General features: G+C 38.4%; 2 protein-coding genes across 2 annotated transcripts; both read left to right on the top strand.

Moving 5' to 3' along the window:
* Positions 1 to 2346: 2346 nt before the first annotated feature.
* Positions 2347 to 4529, top strand: LOC133717636 (uncharacterized). Its single transcript, XM_062144346.1, has 5 exons — positions 2347 to 2507; positions 2970 to 3038; positions 3681 to 3751; positions 3843 to 3969; positions 4051 to 4529. The coding sequence occupies exons 2-5, from the start codon at positions 3036 to 3038 to the stop codon at positions 4351 to 4353; spliced, it is 504 nt and encodes a 167-aa protein (XP_062000330.1). The 5' UTR covers positions 2347 to 2507; positions 2970 to 3035; the 3' UTR covers positions 4354 to 4529.
* An 89-nt stretch (positions 4530 to 4618) lies between these two features.
* On the top strand, positions 4619 to 7050 carry LOC133717635 (uncharacterized). Its single transcript, XM_062144345.1, has 6 exons — positions 4619 to 5004; positions 5141 to 5370; positions 5701 to 5811; positions 5955 to 6110; positions 6201 to 6442; positions 6540 to 7050. The coding sequence occupies exons 1-6, from the start codon at positions 4703 to 4705 to the stop codon at positions 6861 to 6863; spliced, it is 1365 nt and encodes a 454-aa protein (XP_062000329.1). The 5' UTR covers positions 4619 to 4702; the 3' UTR covers positions 6864 to 7050.
* The last annotated feature ends 12905 nt before the right edge of the window (positions 7051 to 19955 follow it).

Below are 19955 nucleotides of genomic sequence, written 5' to 3'. Positions count from 1 at the left end.
TGCTAATGATTAGGTTCTTGATTTTAAGGTCGGACTCGTTATTTCAATTCCCTTTTGTGTTAAAAGACATATGGAACAACATATTTCGGAATCGATTTCCTAATTCACGGGTAAAAGGTGATCATTGAGTGTATTATTGTATACAACAATTTTGGCGAGATGTTGGAGTTGAATAATATGAACTTTGATCCAAAATGTTGAAACCTAATCCCTTATTTGTTTATAAAAAATAAAATAAAATAAAACTATAATTGCAAAGATCATGTTTGGAACTTCAAGTTGCTAATGATTAGGTTCTTGATTTTAAGGTTGGACTCATTATTTCAATTCCCTTTTGTGTTAAAAGACATATGGAACAAATTTAATAAACTAAAAACGAAAAAAAACAGAGCCGCCTCCTCTCTAGGGTTAGGGTTTTCGGCGGTGCTTCTGTGCAAACATCAACAATGTCTTCTGTTGATGCCATGGCTGCTCGACTGGCTTCATCTCTTGCGATTGCTGAGGGAAGGAAGCAGGTTGATCTGCGACCAAAACAAGGAAAGGGTCTGCGGCAGGCAGACGTGTTTATGGTGGGCAAGCTGCTCACTGCTCGAGAGTACAATAATCGATCTTTTCTGGGGATGTTCCGGAATGCCTGGCGGGTGCATGGATCACTCCGTGTAGAGGAGGCGGAGGGACTGAGGGTTCTGTTCACCCTCTCTGACGCTACCGATCGGGATCGGATATGGAAGGGAGCGCCATGGGGGTACAATCATGCTCCGGTTGCCCTAGCCTACTATGATGGGGTGGCTGCCATTGATTCGGTCCCTTTCACCACAGCCTCGTACTGGATCACTTTGCAAGGCATCCCGCCTGCATTCCGTTCTGAGAGGGTGATGTCCTTGATCGGATTTACTCTTGGAGATTTCAAGGAGATCGACAAACAGGCCAAGAAAGTTGGAAAATATCGCATCAGGGTGGAGATCCCTCTCAACAGGCCGCTGCCATTCCAACGCTGGTACTGGGTGGAGGATGAGGTCGAGTTCTTATGCAAATTTAGGTTTGACAAACTGTTTGGGCGTTGCTCGACTTGCGGCCTGGTTACTCATGTCGGCCTTCCCTGCTCTGGCCCTCCGTTGGAGGAGACCGACGGTGCAGCACGCACGGTCTTAGGTGCCCCACAGGAGGTTGCTGTTCCTGTGCCGGAGATGCAGCTTGTTGGGAGCAATGTTCCGACCTCGAGTTCGACGTCGGTTAGCACAGTGACTGCAGGAATCCGGTCTAGGGTTTCCATGGGAGGACAGGAGGTGGTATTCCGAACTATGCTTCCCAACCAACTGCCGGAGCGGCTGCTCCACAATCCGGCCATCCTGATGACTCGACCTCGACGTCAAGCTCACATTCGTGAATTGTCTGAGATGTTGACTGTACCTGACAGCATCATGGGGAAGAGACGACAAAGGGAGGATGATAACATCACCATTTCTCCGAAAAAGCTCAAGTTGAGTTTAGCTGTTGGCAAAAGGAACCTGAACTTGGAACCGGAACAGCTCGGTTTGGTACCAGTGCAGCAAACTGATGAGCAACCTCTCCAGGTAAAGAAAAAAAGAGGGAGACCTGCAGGTAGTAGAAACAAACTACCCTATGGGGAAAAGAAGAAAGCAAAGCAGGGAGAAGAGAGTAGGGCAACAAAGAAAAGGCTCTTCCCCAAACTTGACAAGGCAGGTGCTGGAGCAGGCTCCAACCCGAAAGGGAAGGAGATAGCTATTTACTAATTGCATTTTATTTCCTTCAAGTCTATTGCAAGGTGATGAGGCTTCTATATGTCTGCTATGACGTTTCTAATCAGTGTTTGTACCACAATTGCGTGCCTGGCAAGCAAGGGTTAGTTGAATATTTCTTCCGTAGGAGGCGAGGCTTGATTACTTTGTATAGGCTTGCATATTTGCGAGCGCATCAGAGACTCTAGTAGTTTGCTTTAGCTTAGATAGGGTAGTCGTTTTGACTTTGGCTTTCTTATGTAAGCTTTGTAGACTATAGCCATTTGGCTGTTTGATCTATTGATATTAAACTTCTATTCAAAAAAAAAAAAAAAAAAAGACATATGGAACAACATATTTCGGAATCGATTTCTTAATTCATGGGTAAAAGGTGATCATTGAGTGTAATATTGTATACAACAATTTTGGCGAGATGTTGGAGTTAGAATAATATGAACTTTGATCCAAAATGTTGAAAATAACTATAATTGCAAAGATCACTAACTACAAGGACTAAATTGTGTGTCCAAAGTAGGAAGACCTCAATTGCAATACAATAATAAAACACATGCCAAAATGCAATTGCCCCATTTTCTAATTTTTCAAAACCCTCAACACATAAAACCGGTGTCGTTCCTAAAAAGCTCTATTCCAATTCTACATTCCAAGCCTGAGTCTTTTGGAGGCAGCTCAGTCCATTCATAAATCTGCAATTGCTTCCCATCTTAACGGACTCTCTGAAGCAACTGGGTCGTTTTGAGTATTCACGTAAGTGCCAAATTAATCCCAACAATTTTCAATTTCGGAAAATTTATTGTCAAAGATTCAATCTTTTTCGTTGAATCATAAATCTTCTATTAATCCAATTGCATCTAGCTTAGCAAATTTGATGAATCCAGCAACAAATTTCTGGGATTTTTTTGTTTGGTTTGAAAAATTTAATCTTTCGTTTAAATATTCAATCTTTATGCTCGTGGATTGAAGATGTTATAAGCTCAGAGGTGTTATTTGGAGTAAAGTTTCGAATTGTGGTTTTTAAGCATCCAGTAGTTGACAAAATGTCCAAAACTCAGTGTTTTGTAAGTTACAGATTTCATGCGCTCAACAAATCCGTATCGAAATCCACCTAAATGTTTCCATATGCTTATTAAGATAGAATTATGCTTCATGTTATGTTTGTGACTTTGGTTTGGCAAGTGAATTGAGCTCTTAAAATATGTTGACATGCAGGTGCAAGCAGAGTTCTAAGATTTTCGAAGCTTATCTTTAGGCTTGTAAGCTGGAACTTGAACTGCCATGGTAAGCACTATTTTGTATTTGAGCAAATGCTGTGTGCTTAAGTGACTGGCTTGAGTAAAGGGTTGGGGGAAACATGTGTCTTTGTGAAGCTGTCGGGTGCTGCCTTTGGGGTATGGTTGTTTTCTAGATGAACGATAAAACTGAAACATAGGCCAACAGATGTGCCGGTTGAACCTAAGGTGATAGAACTAGAATCAAGGTTATGAACTTGATAGTCTGTGTGCCCTGAACAAAGCTTTCCATGCAAGTTTGTTGTGGAAGTGTTTGTTAAATAGAAGAAGAAAAGTAAAAGTAATGGAGTACTTATTATGAGACTTTGGTGTATGGTTGTTTTCTACATATATGATAAAACTGAAACATAGGCCAATAGATGTGCCAGTTGAAGCTAATGTGATAGAACCAGAATCGAGGTTATTCTTGACAGTCTGTGTGCCCGAACAAAGCTTTCCATTCAGTTCCGTTATGGCAGTGTTTGTTAAATAGAAGAAGAAAAGTAATAATGGACTACTTATTATGAGACTTCCAGTTTTGTAAGCATATGATACATCTTAGCAAAATCTAGGAGTATGTTAATTCAATCTTTCATGTTTGATGATTCATAGCATTAGAGAGTTCTGAAGTGGGTGTGTTGACTGAGTGCAGGATCATGTTTTTGTTGGTGAAAACACAGAAGCAAAACTCTACATTGGTAACCTTGATATGAGAATAACAGAGTGAGTAAAAACTCTTGGAGTTGATTTCTTTGCTGCACTAGTGTGCTAGTACTTGTGACAATTAATGTTGTCTTTCTATTGTGTCAACTAGGGCTGCTCTACTCAAGATGTTTTCTCCGTTTGGGAAGATCGTACATGAGGAATTTTTGCTGCATACTCGTGGCCGCAAACGTGGAGAGCCTCGAGGCTTTGCTTTCATCCAGTATAGTAGTGAAGAGGTACGTACATTTCTTCTCTTTCTTTCTGATCACTCATGTTTCAAGCAGTTCCTGATTTCCACCATTAAAGTGAGCATGCAGGAAGCAAAATTGGCCAAGGAGAAGATGCACGGGAGACTAGCTTGCGGGCGCCCATTAGTCGTCCGTCTTTCCAGCGAAAAATACTCGATACAAGAAACAGAGAACCCTTCCAGACAAGCCGGCAACGCCGCCAAAACAAGCCTTTCGGCCAGCAGTGCAGGACAGATGAGTCGGACCTCCAAAATAGCAGCCATCAAGAACAAACTGAAAGCTCTGGAGGGCGAGGGCTTTAGCGCCAAGAAGCAGAAGCAAGACAACACCTGTTGCAGCAGTAGCCTTGATCATCCATCAGGCCAAAGATAACAAACTAGAACTCTCTAAATGTTGCTAAAGCTGTAATTCTCCTAACTTCACCGGAAGTGTAATGCATTGGATTTTTCGATCTCAGGATCACATCAGATGTTTGATATTGTAAACTAAATGCATCTCCTTCCTTTCTCAAACGATTCTTTCAACTCAAGCAACTTCATTATTTTTGATTTTTCGGGTTTGATTAGTAGTTCATTAAAGCTTAAAAATTTAATTAGTAACTAATAAGTAATTGAGTGGGAATTATATATTATGGATCACGGTCAATGAATAAAGCTGAGAGATTCCACTCCCAAGTAAACCACTTTCAATTTCACTCTCTCTGTCTAGAGAATCGCCGGCGATGGCCATGGCATCGAAGCTCTCCGTTTTACCCGGCTCACGGCCATCGTTGCCGGCAGAGTTGCAACGGTCACATTTAAGCTCCCGCCAAAATCTGAGTTTCGGTCTTTCACGCGCCACCGCCGGTGGCAGCTCATTTCGGTTAAAGAACACAAGGCAGCAGACCTTTCTCTCTCCTCCGGCTCCGCCTAACTCCGACCGATCTGTTACCGCCAGATTCCAGCTCCAAGCACCTCTCATTTCTCCACATGATCAATGGGGCAACTGGACCGTGCTCTTCGCCACCGGCGCTTTCGGTATCTGGTAACTCACCGATCTGTCTTGTGATTTTAGTTTTATGTCTATGTTTTCAAGAATTAGAAACTTGAAAAGATTTGTGCTTTTATATGAGATGGTTGTGGTTTTGGATAATCGAGTGTTTGTGTGTTTGGATGGGGAGGTCGGAGAAGAACACTAACATTGGGGGTGCATTGAGTGGCGCGTTGGTGAGCACATTGATTGGACTTGCGGCGAGCAATTTGGGAGTTATTTCGTCGAATGCGCCAGCGTTTTCGATTGTGTTGGAGTTTCTGCTACCTCTGGCTGTGCCATTGCTTTTGTACAGGGCGGATTTGCGCCGTGTGGTCAAATCAACCGGGGCGCTGCTCTTGGCCTTCTTGCTAGGATCAGGTAAAATATTGAGTTGTTAATGGTAGAGTCGTTTGAGAATTGACTTCTTGCCTCTTTTGGAAACTGGTGGAAATTGTGGTTAATCAACTTGGTAGAGAAAGGAGGCTGAGGTTTTACTTTCCATAAGTGCTATTGTTCAATCCTGGGTATGGTTTCTTCGGCTTAGGTTTGCTAGGATTATTAAATGCCATGGAAGTTTTCATGCTGTGAATGATTTGGATCATTTTGAGACGTATTGCGTTCTAGGAAGTCATCAATTCGTTGTCATGATCATGAACACTGCTTATCCATGGAGTGACGATGTCTGTCTTTTCTGTTGTGTTGTAACAGTTGCTACGACAGTTGGAACAGTGGTGGCATATCTATTGGTGCCGATGCGAGCGCTTGGTCCAGATAGTTGGAAAATAGCAGCTGCACTGATGGGAAGACACATTGGTGGAGGTAATTTGTTTGCCACTCTATAGAGCTACACACAGAAACCTATTTTTAAAGATTGTTCTGTGAAGTTGTGATATGTTTCTACTGTTCATTTCTTTTTCTATGTTGTGGTTACCTATCTAAGTTTTGCAATTGGATTCATGTAGCTGTCAATTATGTTGCCATAGCCGATGCTTTTGGGGTTTCTCCGTCAATTTTAGCTGCTGGACTAGCTGCAGATAATGTCATTTGTGCTGTATACTTTTCAACATTGTTTGCATTGGCTTCAAGAGTACCTGCAGAGGCTCCAATATCTGATACTGGTGTGCAAAATTGTACCTTGTATATACAATTGTATGACTATCACATATCTCGAAGGAACTTATAACAAACACCGGAACTGTAATTTGCAGGCATTGCAATGGACGCAGAGTCCGACTCTGGAAACAAACTTCCTCTGGTACAAACTGCTACAGCCCTTGCCGTGTCCTTAGCCATCTGCAAGAGTGGCTATTATCTCACAAAATACTTTCGAATTCAAGGAGGTATCCTGCCAGCCGTAACAGCCATTGTGGTTGTTCTTGCGACTGTATTTCCGAAACAGTTTGCATATCTTGCACCATCTGGTGAGGCTATAGCCATGATCCTAATGCAGGTTACAACTTCTCTCTTCTCCCATGAAACTGACTGATGTTGGTGAAATCATTTTACCCTATGGAATGATTTTGGTTTATGTTTGTGAAAATTGACAGGTATTTTTCACGGTGGTGGGAGCAAGTGGAAGCATATGGAATGTGATCAACACTGCTCCTAGTATCTTCCTCTTTGCTTTAGTCCAGATTGCCGTCCATCTTGCTATGATTCTTGGATTAGGAAAGCTACTGGGATTCGACCTCAAGTTGTTGCTTATAGCATCAAATGCCAACGTTGGAGGCCCTACAACAGCTTGTGGAATGGCCACAGCCAAAGAATGGCATTCTATGATTGTTCCTGGTATTCTTGCAGGCATCTTTGGCATTTCCATTGCAACTTTCCTCGGCATTGGATTTGGGGTCGCCGTTCTAAAAGCCATGTAATTTTTCCACTGAAGATTAGCAGAAATGGGTCAAACCAATAAGTTTTCTGTACCATGATTAGCAGAAGATAAGTACATAGATTACCCATTTGTACTAGTTTAGACTTTAGAGCAATTCGAATGCAAGTCATTAATATACATTTGATGTCTGGCATTGAAACAAAGAGGAAAACTCAGAGCTTTTACTACAGGCCGATTGTGCTCTATTCCTAATTTATCGTCGTTTCATTTGGATTTTCAGCTAATTCAATACCGAAAGAATAGTAACTTTTGAACCAAACTGGTGTTGAATGCATTTGATCTGGTAAGGCCCAGTTTGGCTTAGATTATGCTGTGCAAAAAGCTGATTAACTTCTAAGTTAAGTAGTAAAAAAGTGTTTGGTGAAATTAAAAAAAATAGCTAATTTTAAAAGTTACACTATTAAGTTCTTGCTTAATAAAACAGCAACTTTCATAAGTTAAAAGCTACGGCTACGTATGATTTAAGCTAAGTTATCGCAAACTAAGCTGTCTTCAATGAACCTTAAAACGTGACAAACATGGTAGAAAAACTTGATCGCCCAGGTAAAATATATATTAGGTTAAGATTACATTAATGACAAATTGGATCAGAATCCACAGGTGTAGTACTTCTCGAACTTCCAACCTGCCTCGTCATCAGAACACATAAACAGAAGTACAGAACACATAAAAGCCGTCACACTGAAGCCTCAGCCTCGATCAGTTTGCTCAGCCTTAATGACTTCTGTCACACACTCCCTTCCCGCCATACCCACATCATCACTCTCACTTCAATCTCTCGGTTCACGATCCAAGCCCAATCCCGAACTCAGACCCAAACCCAGTCCCTTTCCCTCCCATATATATACACTAAACAAAACTTCCCTCCGGCCTTTGACTTCTCCCCACAACCGCCGCTGAAGGGTCACTGTTAGAGTAACACAAACAAACATCCATCATATACATTCAAGAAACACAAACCAATAAGTCGATGAAAGATTACTAACCTGATGATGTAGAAGCCATTCACTACTACAAAAATTGAATCAGACGACGCCTCTCACACGACGCAACATACTTTTCCGTCGTCTGATTAATTTTTTTTTTTTTGGATGTCGGTTTTACAAAATCTGTCGTCTGATATGGATTTATGAATTAGTTCAGATGGCGCTTAAGGACAAAACCGTTGTGTGATGCATAAAAAAATGAGCGGCAAGTTTCCCACCATGTAAGTGGTGCCAAACCCCATTTCAAACCCTAAATTTCCCCCCCAACATGTATTAATCATACGACTAAAAATAATAAAACTGTGGTCTGATCAATATGTTTGGCTGAAGGAGGGAGATTTCCCACCATCATTTTTCTCTAACTCCCCAAAGAGGGAAGTCAAATTGATTGGAGACAAATCCCAAATTTAAAATGGCTGCATTCAGACCACATTTTTATGAAATTCTGTTGTATGAGTTTTTGTCCAAATTGATATAGCCGGACTTGAAGCCCTAACACTCGAGCAAAAAAATAACAAAAATACCCACAACTCCTCAATCTCTCGACAGCTCCTCACTCTCTCTCTCGACACATACCAATAACCAAAACCCACAACTATCAGCGCCTCCTCTCTTCAACCATATCTCTCTGTTCTACACGGTGTCGAAATCGATTCATCAGATCTAAAACCTGGACCTCCCTACTCTCTCCTCTCTCCCTCTATCTTCTACCCCTAGATCCCAAATTCATCATTTTGAAACCTTAGTCCTCTCTTCTCTCTCCGACAACCAAACTTCTGCCTCATAGGATTGATGGTGAATTCATCCCATCACTCTCGCTTCAAAACAGACCGGAGAGAGCCCTAGATTTGAAACCCTCTCTTCTCCAATTCTTCGAGTCCTCTTTCTCTTACATAATCTAAGGCGGCCTCTATATATGAGCAGAAGAACCCGAAGCTTGAGCTCCTTCAACCCCATGAACGGGTCAAGAGGATCGAGTCAGTGCATAGCATAGATGACGAAGAACCCGATGGCAGTTGATTCTCTCCCGAAAGGTAAACGTCCCCAATTTAATTTCAATTGAAATTTCTAGGGTTTTTAGTTTGGGAGATTTTGTTTGGTGGTTGTCTTATTCTCTCTAATCACTAAGATAAATTTTAAAAAATTGTTGGAATTTCTTTGGGATTGTCAGGCGGAATGAATCTGGGAAAACCACCGATTTAACCCTTTTGTTTTCATTATTTGATTGTGGCAGTCCGTCACTCTTCACACAAATCTCAGCGATATCAAGTGTGAGGTCTTCTGTGACGAGATCCCTAAAACGGCAGAGGTCAGTCTTCTCAACTCCGTATAGTTGCCCAGCTATATCAATAAATTGATATGGAAGGTTTGTGCTCTGCTGGTTTCTGCATTCACAAAGAGACTATAAAACTGAGGCAGTGCGAGAGATGTAAGGGAGACAATAAAGAGGAAGAAGTTGATTTGCCAGGTATTCATTTTAAAAATGTGCAGAGTGGATGTATAAGTTTGAAATTGTAGACCTTGAACTTCTTGTAGTTCAGTTCAGCTATTGCATTGGCTAGTTTTCCCTTTAAGGAAAACTATTTCCTTATGTACTCTGCAAATGTTGAGAATGTGGTATTGTGTCAGATGATTATCTATGATTCTAAATACAGAACTTGCTGATGGAAGTGATGAGGATGAGACTTATGAAGCCAAAGCTTCAAGGAAAGAGGAAAAGAAGCGTCAAGAGCGGGAAGCACAGCGCCAAGTATTGTTTTTTTCTCTCTCTCTCTCATTCTTTCTTGTATATGTGCCATCAATGTCAATATGAAGATGTGATCATGAAATTGTGAACCAATTATGTAAAATCACTTGGAAGGAGAAAGCTGAATATATACCCTTAATTTATAGGAAGAAGATCGAAGCCAAGGCTCAGAAGGCTAGGGAGGAGGAAGCTGCTGCATTAGAGTACGTTTGAGAAGTGGAAAGGAGAATTTTCCATAGATGCTGAAGGTACTACAGAGAATGAAGTGCAAGATGGATATCAGGATTTGCTTTCTAATTTTGTAGGATACATAAGGTAGGTTTCAATACTGTATCTGTCAAACTTATTTGCAGTCATCTTTTTCTTTTTCTGCAGGTAGGGATATTTTCCTCCCTTTCAAGTCATCTTTTTCTGCAGGTGCTACTTTATTATGATTTGTGTACACAATATTGGTATGCTAGAACAGTTTCTAGTGTTTGTCTGCTAGACATGCAATTATTTTATGCCCTTTATTTTAATGGGATTAAGATCTAGTACTTGCTTCCTGAATCCATCACTCTCTTATCTAGATGATCCTTTGAATATCTAAGCACATATTTATTCCTTGTAGGGAGTGAGAGCTGATGGGAATTCTGAGTTAAGTGATGAAATTGGCAAGCAACTTAGTGTAAAAAGTGTTGCTGCTGGTCTAAGGTAAATCGATCAACTAAAAGAAAGTGCTGTTGTATTTCCATTTATGATATAAAATGATTTTTGCACATGCATTTAGATGCCCATTAATACATTAAGTGTTGAATTAGTTTATGGTTCTTCCACGGACTTGGATTGCATGTGGTTATCTGATAGTTTGTGAGAAACTGATAGTTTGACATGTAATCTTAAGTCATTTGTGTTTCTTGGCCTCTTATATGCTATTGCCTGTAAGTTTGATCGTTCTTTACAAGTCATCAAATTTTAATGTAGGATTTACCAACATGTAGGTTTTATGGAATAATTGTTATCATTCTTTCTTGTTTTCCCTTAATTAGCTAACAGCATATATAGCACTACTTGTTGTTATCGATCAAGAACTTAATTGATAATGTGCTGAACAAGTCTTTTGATAATATCTTAAAATGTTTGCCTTTGTCCTGGCATATGCTTGCATCTGCTTGTTTTCTGAAACATGTTTTAGTTTCATGTACTACTTGAGTGTTCATTTGTTCTCTCTCACAACTCCCCACTGCAAGTCAATCTCTCTTAATTTCTGAATTTAGAAGCACAATTCTCAATTTCTTTTTGGTTTCTCACCCGTAACTTTTGATTCTTTGGTGTATTTTGTGTTTTCTTTTTCAGGTACTCTTCGTCTCTCTCAAATCCACATTCATTTCATACTGATACAGGTAATTCTCATCTCTCTTTCTCTCATTGGAGTTGTGTATTTGCATTATAGATTTCTGATTTAACTTGGAAATGTGTCTTTGTTAGGGTTTAATTACAATATATATGTTGATGACTCTTGTTACTGAGTCTTCGCGAAATGTGTTACTGTGTTATGTTGTATTGCTCTTTGCTAGAATTTGGAATAGGTTAGAGTAGGTTCATGATTCGTAAATGCGACATGTGCTGTTTATGTTATATGGCTATAGCTAGTTGCTCAGTTGCTAGAGTTTGAAATTGGGTATAGTTAGTTATATTACATGTACTAGATATGGAAATCATCTATTGAACATTGTGCAATTCTTAGACTAGATATGGAAATCACCAGCAACTCTTTCCATATCTGTTGAACATATACACAGTAACTACTAGTTTGTGAGTGCTTAATTCTGTCGGCCGTATTCTTGGGGCATATGCTGCTTCTTCAATGCAATTTTCACTATATAATTTTGTAGGGTTATTAGTGTTTTTGTCCACTTTGCTTAGTTGAAACTAGATCTCCTGATCACTGAACACTGGTCAGATGCTTACTGATGTTGAAATTAAAACTAGAGCCCTTAATTATATACTTGAGACTCTGTCCATCATTAATTCTCATTTTTCTCCTTTTGTTCTCTCCTGCCCCTTACAGGCTTTGGATTAATCGAAGTATATGGATGGCCTTCGAGCAGTAAGGAAGCATATTCAGAAGCTGGAACATGACCTTGAGTTGCTTAAAGCACATGCTAAAAGAAAAGTTGAATTTAGTTTTGATGTTATTGAAGAAACTCCAGAAGATATTGAGAGTGTAGAGTGTGGGAGCTCCTCAAACTTCAAGCTCCTCAGACCCGAATGAGGCCATGAGAACAGCAAAGCTTGCAAAGCTAGACACTTGAATAAATTTCTGGATGTATTTTGCTAGGAGAGTACTATTAGATGTACTCCTTTTGTGGATAAAAGATTATCTTTGCACAATCCATTTTGGTGCATGATGTGGATTATAACAATTTTTTCTATATATATATTGATCAGTTACTGTTAATTTGGTCATTTTTGATTCCACATCCAGCAAATATAATGCATTGAATCATTCTATTAGGACAACAATAACGATAAAAAAAACTGTCGTATGTACACAATAATCACAACAATCTCAAAATAAAAACTGTCGTCTGAACTCAAAACAGATAACGGATGCTATGAAAAAACAGTTGTGTGAATAAAACTCACACAACGCCCATAAAATAAAGCGACATCTGAATCGCAATCACACAACAGTTTCTAAAATCGCCCGTTGTCTGAAGAACAGTCGAACAACAGCTAATGCTGTCGACAGGCAGCTGGCATGCTGCCGACATGCTGCCGCCATGCTGCCGATCCCTTCATACGACGGTTCCCTACAATCGACATTCATCAGACGGCGCCTCGATATACGACGGTCAGCCTCCATATCAGACGACAGTTTTTGCCTGTCGTCTGTTTCAATTTCTGTAGTAGTGATTGCAATGCCGAAAGCACAAGTCTTCTGTTCTCTCCAATGCCTTAGCAGTCTATAATGGGGTAGACAATATTGCTTGATTAATTGTGAGAACAGGGACCTTGCTTTATATATGAGTTGATGATTCCTAAACCTTCCCATAAAGATTTCCTTGTGAATCATGGATTCAACTCCTCTGCAAAGCATACTTTACTTCATGTCTTAGTAAACTAATTATAGTCCACATAGGATTAGGTTTCCTCAACCTGCAAAGAGTATAATCACACATCCTTATTTGCAAGTTATCCGGATTGCATCACATTGTGTAATCTTTAATTCTTGTTCCTAAGATGATCTTATATTGTGATTAATGAAGTTCCATATTGTATGATAGTCCAATTAGGTTTTACATTCTCCCACTTGGACTTTCATACTAGCTTCATTAACCAACAAAACAAGATATACAAGAACTCCTTAGTGATCACTTATTATTTCACAATAACGCATAACCTAATTTCAAGACTTTCACAAAAATAATTGCTGTAAATGAACCATAGAAAACTACCAAAGAAAACTGACAATGATAGCACTCTATGATCACAAGAACAGAACTATAATCATGCAAGTCCCCAACAGAACATGAAAATTAACATATGAGGCATCTGCATTGTGATTTATACTTTATACCTCACACATGGTCCTCCTTTAGCTTCTAAAAAGTTTCAGAGCTATAAATGCTTCAAATTGAAGCCTGCAAAATCTCAAAGAGAATCCTGATCCTCTGCTCACTGTCCAAAACCAAAATGACAGTTTAGTATGGATCATAAGCAGCTGCTCTTAGTCTTCTTATCCTGCATAAAATCAAATTTCCAAACACAGGCACATAGATACATATATTTCATAATTTACTGCAGTAATACAAACACCAAATTCAAGCTGCAATAATAAAACTTAACTGATAGTTCATCATCCATATAAATCAGAAAATACAAAGATGTTCTTTAATGAAAATTACATCCAAGCTGAGCTTCTAAAACAAATTATGAGCTCCCACTGATTCAAACAACATCTAAAGACTCAACTAAACCCATATTCTTAACATGTTCTTTAAAAACTGCAACAGATAATGGTTTAGTGAATGGATCAGCCAACATATCCTCAGAAGACACATGCTCTACACAAATTTCATCAAGCTTTACTTTCTCTCTTACCAACAGATATTTTGGATCCACAAATTTAGATTTTGAAGATCTCTTATTGTTCTTCGAAAAGAACACTGCAGCACTGTTATCACAATATATTGGCAAGGGTCTGTGTATGGTATCTATAACTTTCATGCCTCTAATAAAATTTCTAAGCCACACTCCATGAATAGTTGCCTCATATAAAGCAACAAATTCAGCATACATGGTAGATGTAGTGATATTAGTCTGTTTCACACTCTTCCAAGAAATAGCGCCACCAGCCAACATAAAAATAAAACCAGAAGTTGATTTTCTTTGTTGCTGAACCTTCTGCTTTCCCACAAAATCTGCATCAGAGAAACCAAACACAGCAAGTTCTTGACCATCTATCTTCTTATACACTAGCATATAATCCTTGGTTTTCTGCAAATATCTCAAGACCTTTTTTCCAGCAACCCAATGTGCATGTCCAGGATTAGTTTGAAATCTTCCAAGTATTCCAACTGAGTAGGCTATGTCAGGTCTAGTGCAGACCTGCGCATACATGAGGCTGCCTACCAATGAGGCATAAGGCTTATCCTTCATTGCTTCTTGCTCTAAGCTGTTTCTAGGGCATTGATCTTTATGCAACATATCTCCTTTTGTTATAGGAGCATCACCAGGAGCACATTTTTCCATCTTAAACCTCTTCAACACCTTTTCTATATAATTCCTTTGAGATAATCCCAGAAGACCTCGAGTTCTATCCCTGACAATCTCTATACCCAGAACATAAGATGAATCTCCTAAATCTTTCATATCGAAGTTTCTAGACAGAAAAGACTTAGTTTCATTAAGCAAATTTAAGTCACTGCTGGCAAGAAGAATATCATCCACATACAAAATCAGAAAAATAAATTTGCTCCCACTAGTTTTCAAGTATACACATTCATCAAGAGGATTTTCTTCAAAACCAAACTTTACCATCACAGAATCAAATTTTAAATACCACTGTCTCGAAGCTTGTTTTAATCCGTAGATAGATTTCTTAAGTTTGCAGACTAACCTTTCATTCCCAGAAGCAATAAACCCCTCAGGTTGTGTCATATAAATATCCTCATGCAAATCTCCATTCAAAAAGGCAGTTTTAACGTCCATTTGGTGTAGTTCCATGTTATAGTGTGCAACCAAAGCCATAATAATTCGAAAAGAATCCTTTGTTGAAACAGGGGAAAAAGTCTCATTGTAATCTACCCCTTCTCTCTGTGTAAAACCCTTTGCCACTAGTCTAGCTTTATGTCGTTCTACACTCCCATCTGAATTTTTCTTTGTTTTGAACACCCACTTGCAGCCTATAGGTTTGACATTAGGAGGCAACTCTGATAATTCCCAAACTGCATTGTCACTCATAGATTGCAATTCAGACTCCATAGCTTTCTTCCATTGTTTAGATTGAATACTATCTACAGCTTGCTTGTAGGTGACAGGATCGCTCTCTTCCCCTAAATCAAAATCTGTTTCTTGTAAGTAAACTATGTAATCATTAGGGATTGCTGACCTCCTTACTCTCTGTGATTGTCTTAATGGTTGAATAGGCTGTGGTTGTGGTTGAGGTGGAGGTTCCTGCACTACAAGTTGATCTAGCATCTGCGGATCATGATTGTGATGATTTTCAATGGGAATGATCGGCTCAGGAACATGGTTTTCCAGATTTTCTTCATCAGGAAGTGTACTAATAGAAGAGTGAACAACTGACATAGGTGAGAAGGAGGTTTCTGAATTTTGATGTTGCTGAGATAAACTTTTAGCTACTGCTTCTTCTTGTTCTATGAGAAAATCGCTTAAATCCTCCTTTTCTTGCAACTGAGTTTCTTCAATAAATTTAGCATTCCTTGTTTCAATGATTCTTAGATGATATTTGGGACAGTAGAACCTAAAACCCTTAGACTTTTCTGGAAAACCTATGAAGAAACCACTGACAGTCTTGGAATCTAGCTTTTTCTCCTGCGGATTATATGGTCTAGCTTCAGCCTTGCTTCCCCAAACGTGTAGGTGTGCCAAACTAGGTTTTCTACCAATCCAAAGTTCAAATGGAGTTTTATCTACTGCTTTACTAGGCACCCTATTGCATATATAATTTGCAGTTTTCAGTGCCTCACCCCACAAAAATTTAGGAAGTCCAGTAGTGCACATCATGCTTCTAACCATATTCAACAATGTCCTATTCTTCCTCTCAGCTACCCCATTCTGCTCAGGTGTCCCCGGTGTTGTGTATTGAGCTACAATTCCACATTCCTCTAAGAACAATGCAAAAGGTCCTTTATGTTGCCCAGTTTCATCATATTTCCCATAGTATTCACCTCCCCTGTCAGATCTCACTACCTTAATTGTTCTTTCCAACTGATTTTCAACTTCCATTTTAAAAATCTTAAATTTTTCAAGTGCTTGTGATTTTTCTGAAATAAGGTACAAATAACAAAACCTAGAATAGTCATCAATGAAGGTGATAAAATAGTGGTTCCTACAAATGGTTTGGGTTGAGAATGGACCACAAATATCAGTATGAATTAACTCTAAAGGTTGCAGACTCCTAGTTGACCCTTTCTTTCTAAAGTTTGTTAGCTTTCCTTTAATGCAATCAACACAGACATCATAATCAGAGAAATCCAAAACAGGCAGAATGTTTTCTTTGATTAATTTCTGCATTCTTTCTTTAGAAATATGTCCTAATCTTTTATGCCAAAGAGTAGAAGATTTTTCATTGATTAAATTTCTTTTGACACCAGCAGATTCAACAAGAAAAGACTCATTTGGATATGAACATTCCAATTGCCACAAGCCATTAAATCGAAAAGCATTGCCAATAGCAGAATTATCATAAAATAATTTCCACTCAATTTTATTAATGAAAAAACTGAAATCATTGTCAACAAGTTGAGAACAAGAAATTAAATTCCTTCTCATGGAAGGTACATAGAAAACATTATCCAATTCTAACAAAAAACCAGATCCTAACAAAAGCCTAACAACTCCTATGGCCTCTACTGCAACCTTCATTCCATTCCCTACGAACAAGTTTTGTTCTTCTTTATTTGGTGTTCTCCTTTTTATGAATCCCTGCAAGGTATTAGCTATGTGAATAGGGGAACCACTATCTAGGCACCAAGAATTAGATGGAACATGTACTAAGTTAGACTCAAAGCAAACAAAAACAGAAAACATACCCTTTTTTGTCAACCAATTTCTGTATTTGTGACAGTTCCTCTTTAGATGCCCAACTTTGTCACAGAAAAAACATTTGAAAACATTTGAGTTGGAAGTTTTGTTATCCTTAGAAAAGTGAGATCCTCCAGCAGAAGATGAACCCTTAGAAAATTTTTTGAATGTAGGCTTCTTAACTCCATAGTTCTTTGACTGCCCTTTTGTCACCAAGTTCACTGTGGCAACAACTTTGCCTTTCTCCTTCTTAATCCTATCCTCTTCTTGCACACAAATGGATATGAGTTCATTAATCGTCCACTTATCTCTCTGAGTGTTGTAGGTTGTGACTAGTTGACTAAACTGAGGAGGCAGAGAAGAAAGAGCTAAATAAACTAGCCATGGATCTGCTACAGGAACTTCTAGAGTTTTCAGCTTACTTGCAATATCAATCATCTTCAAACAGTGCTCCCTAACACTTCCATTACTATCATACTTCATGGTCGAAAGGGTATTCATGAGATTTGTTATTTCAGCTTTATCACTTTCCTTAAATTTTTCTTCTATGGCTGCTAAAAAATCTGCGGCTCTCTCACAAACAGGAATCCCTCCCCTTACCGTATCAGTCATTGCCCTCTGCATAATCTTGATGCACATCCTATTGTTGCTCTCCCATTTTTCAGCTTTATCCTTTTCAAGTCTGGTGCTAGTATCAGTAATTTTTGGTGGTTCGGGAACTCTAAGTGGCAAGTCAATGTCCATAAGTCCTAGAGCTATTTCTACATCTTCTTTCCACTTCTTAAAGTTGCTACCAGTAAGTGTTTCAATTTTTGTCATCTGACTCATAACTGAAAAAGAAAGAAATAACCTTAATAAGCACTCAGTAAAATTCATACATTCTGTAGAAAATATGCATGAAGCATTCTTTATCAAGCATTTGAGTTCATTCTTTAAATTTTAACCCCATTCTGCAGTTTGCTTATTGCACAACACATATGAGCAAGAAGATACAACAAGCCTTTAGTTTCTTTACCACACCACCAGAATTCTTAAAACACTAGTTTCTATGAATGTTTCTTTGCTGTGGCTAAAAGAAAACACCCCCACTTTATGTGTTTTAATGTCTCTGTAATGTGCCAATTCTATGCCTTACTAATGAAATTTTAAACCTTCTGTGGAAGAACATTCAGTAGCTCAGAATAGAATTGCAATCTCAATCTTAAATCCTTGAGTTAAGAATTCCAACAACATAACCACTATGGTGAGATATATTACTGAAATTCCTAAAACGAGATTGAGGCTCTTTAATGTTTGTTCATACAGACAAAAAGCTTTTGTTTTTATCAAAGTTTTGCAGCGGAAAGAAAAAAAAAAAAAAAAATTTGAAGAAATTTTGTTTGTGTGAACAAACATGATGAGAACTTTAAGATAGCTTTAGTTGGATTAACCAATCTGTATATGAGTGCTTGCTTTAGTCTTTTCTTTACAGATACACAGCTCCTAAAAAAAAAATTTGTTCTTCAGGATTGAAGCTATCCTGCAATCCTGATAGCTACTGCTAACACAATACCATATAAGCAATCAAACAATTCAATTATGGAATCTAATCAATCAAGAAGAATGGAATATAACATGCTTTTCACTATCCATATATCACAAGCACAACGAATATCCCAGAATCGAAAATTTTCATAGCAGAGATGAAGAGTTCAAGAGTTGTGTACCTTAAGCAAATTGTTCCTACATATCAGTGCAATTCAACATACATACATCCAAAAGATTTCATCAAGCATCATGTGGATTGAAAATTTGGAGTAATTCGAAAATTATCTCCAGAAATTAAGGAACCCAGAAAAGTTCCCCTTTTTGTGTTTTGACGTGAAGAAGAGAAGGGAGAGAGGAGATGGACTGGGTAGAGAATTTTGTCCGTTGTTTTTTTTTTTTTTTTTTTTTTTTTTTTCTCTTCTTCTTCTTCTTTAGGTTTTTCACAAGTAGAAAAAGCACCAATAAATAAATCTTAAATTTAGGTTCGGTTTCAAAAAGCATATGATAAGCTCTGATACCAATTGTTAGAGTAACACAAACAAACATCCATCATATACATTCAAGAAACACAAACCAATAAGTCGATGAAAGATTACTAACCTGATGATGTAGAAGCCATTGCAATGCCGAAAGCACAAGTCTTCTGTTCTCTCCAATGCCTTAGCAGTCTATAATGGGGTAGACAATATTGCTTGATTAATTGTGAGAACAGGGACCTTGCTTTATATATGAGTTGATGATTCCTAAACCTTCCCATAAAGATTTCCTTGTGAATCATGGATTCAACTCCTCTGCAAAGCATACTTTACTTCATGTCTTAGTAAACTAATTATAGTCCACATAGGATTAGGTTTCCTCAACCTGCAAAGAGTATAATCACACATCCTTATTTGCAAGTTATCCGGATTGCATCACATTGTGTAATCTTTAATTCTTGTTCCTAAGATGATCTTATATTGTGATTAATGAAGTTCCATATTGTATGATAGTCCAATTAGGTTTTACATTCTCCCACTTGGACTTTCATACTAGCTTCATTAACCAACAAAACAAGATATACAAGAACTCCTTAGGAAAACTCAGAGCTTTTACTACAGGCCGATTGTGCTCTATTCCTAATTTATCGTCGTTTCATTTGGATTTTCAGCTAATTCAATACCGAAAGAATAGTAACTTTTGAACCAAACTGGTGTTGAATGCATTTGATCTGGTAAGGCCCAGTTTGGCTTAGATTATGCTGTGCAAAAAGCTGATTAACTTCTAAGTTAAGTAGTAAAAAAGTGTTTGGTGAAATTAAAAAAAATAGCTAATTTTAAAAGTTACACTATTAAGTTCTTGCTTAATAAAACAGCAACTTTCATAAGTTAAAAGCTACGGCTACGTATGATTTAAGCTAAGTTATCGCAAACTAAGCTGTCTTCAATGAACCTTAAAACGTGACAAACATGGTAGAAAAACTTGATCGCCCAGGTAAAATATATATTAGGTTAAGATTACATTAATGACAAATTGGATCAGAATCCACAGGTGTAGTACTTCTCGAACTTCCAACCTGCCT

This window comes from Rosa rugosa, chromosome 6, assembly GCF_958449725.1.
Source record: "Rosa rugosa chromosome 6, drRosRugo1.1, whole genome shotgun sequence".
Lineage (NCBI taxonomy): Eukaryota > Viridiplantae > Streptophyta > Magnoliopsida > Rosales > Rosaceae > Rosa > Rosa rugosa.
Note: the sequence above shows the minus strand (reverse complement) of the source record. Positions and strands in the feature narration are given on the sequence as shown.

Bases quoted from the DNA above. Each gene is read 5' to 3' on its own strand.
- LOC133717636 (XM_062144346.1), top strand. The intron at 3,752-3,842 runs GTGAGTAAAAAC...TGTGTCAACTAG, and splicing joins CTTGATATGAGAATAACAGA to GGCTGCTCTACTCAAGATGT. The intron at 3,970-4,050 runs GTACGTACATTT...GTGAGCATGCAG, and splicing joins TCCAGTATAGTAGTGAAGAG to GAAGCAAAATTGGCCAAGGA.
- LOC133717635 (XM_062144345.1), top strand. From the start codon at position 4,703: ATGGCCATGGCATCGAAGCTCTCCGTTTTACCCGGCTCACGGCCATCG. The intron at 5,005-5,140 runs GTAACTCACCGA...TTGGATGGGGAG, and splicing joins ACCGGCGCTTTCGGTATCTG to GTCGGAGAAGAACACTAACA. The intron at 6,111-6,200 runs GTGTGCAAAATT...TGTAATTTGCAG, and splicing joins GGCTCCAATATCTGATACTG to GCATTGCAATGGACGCAGAG.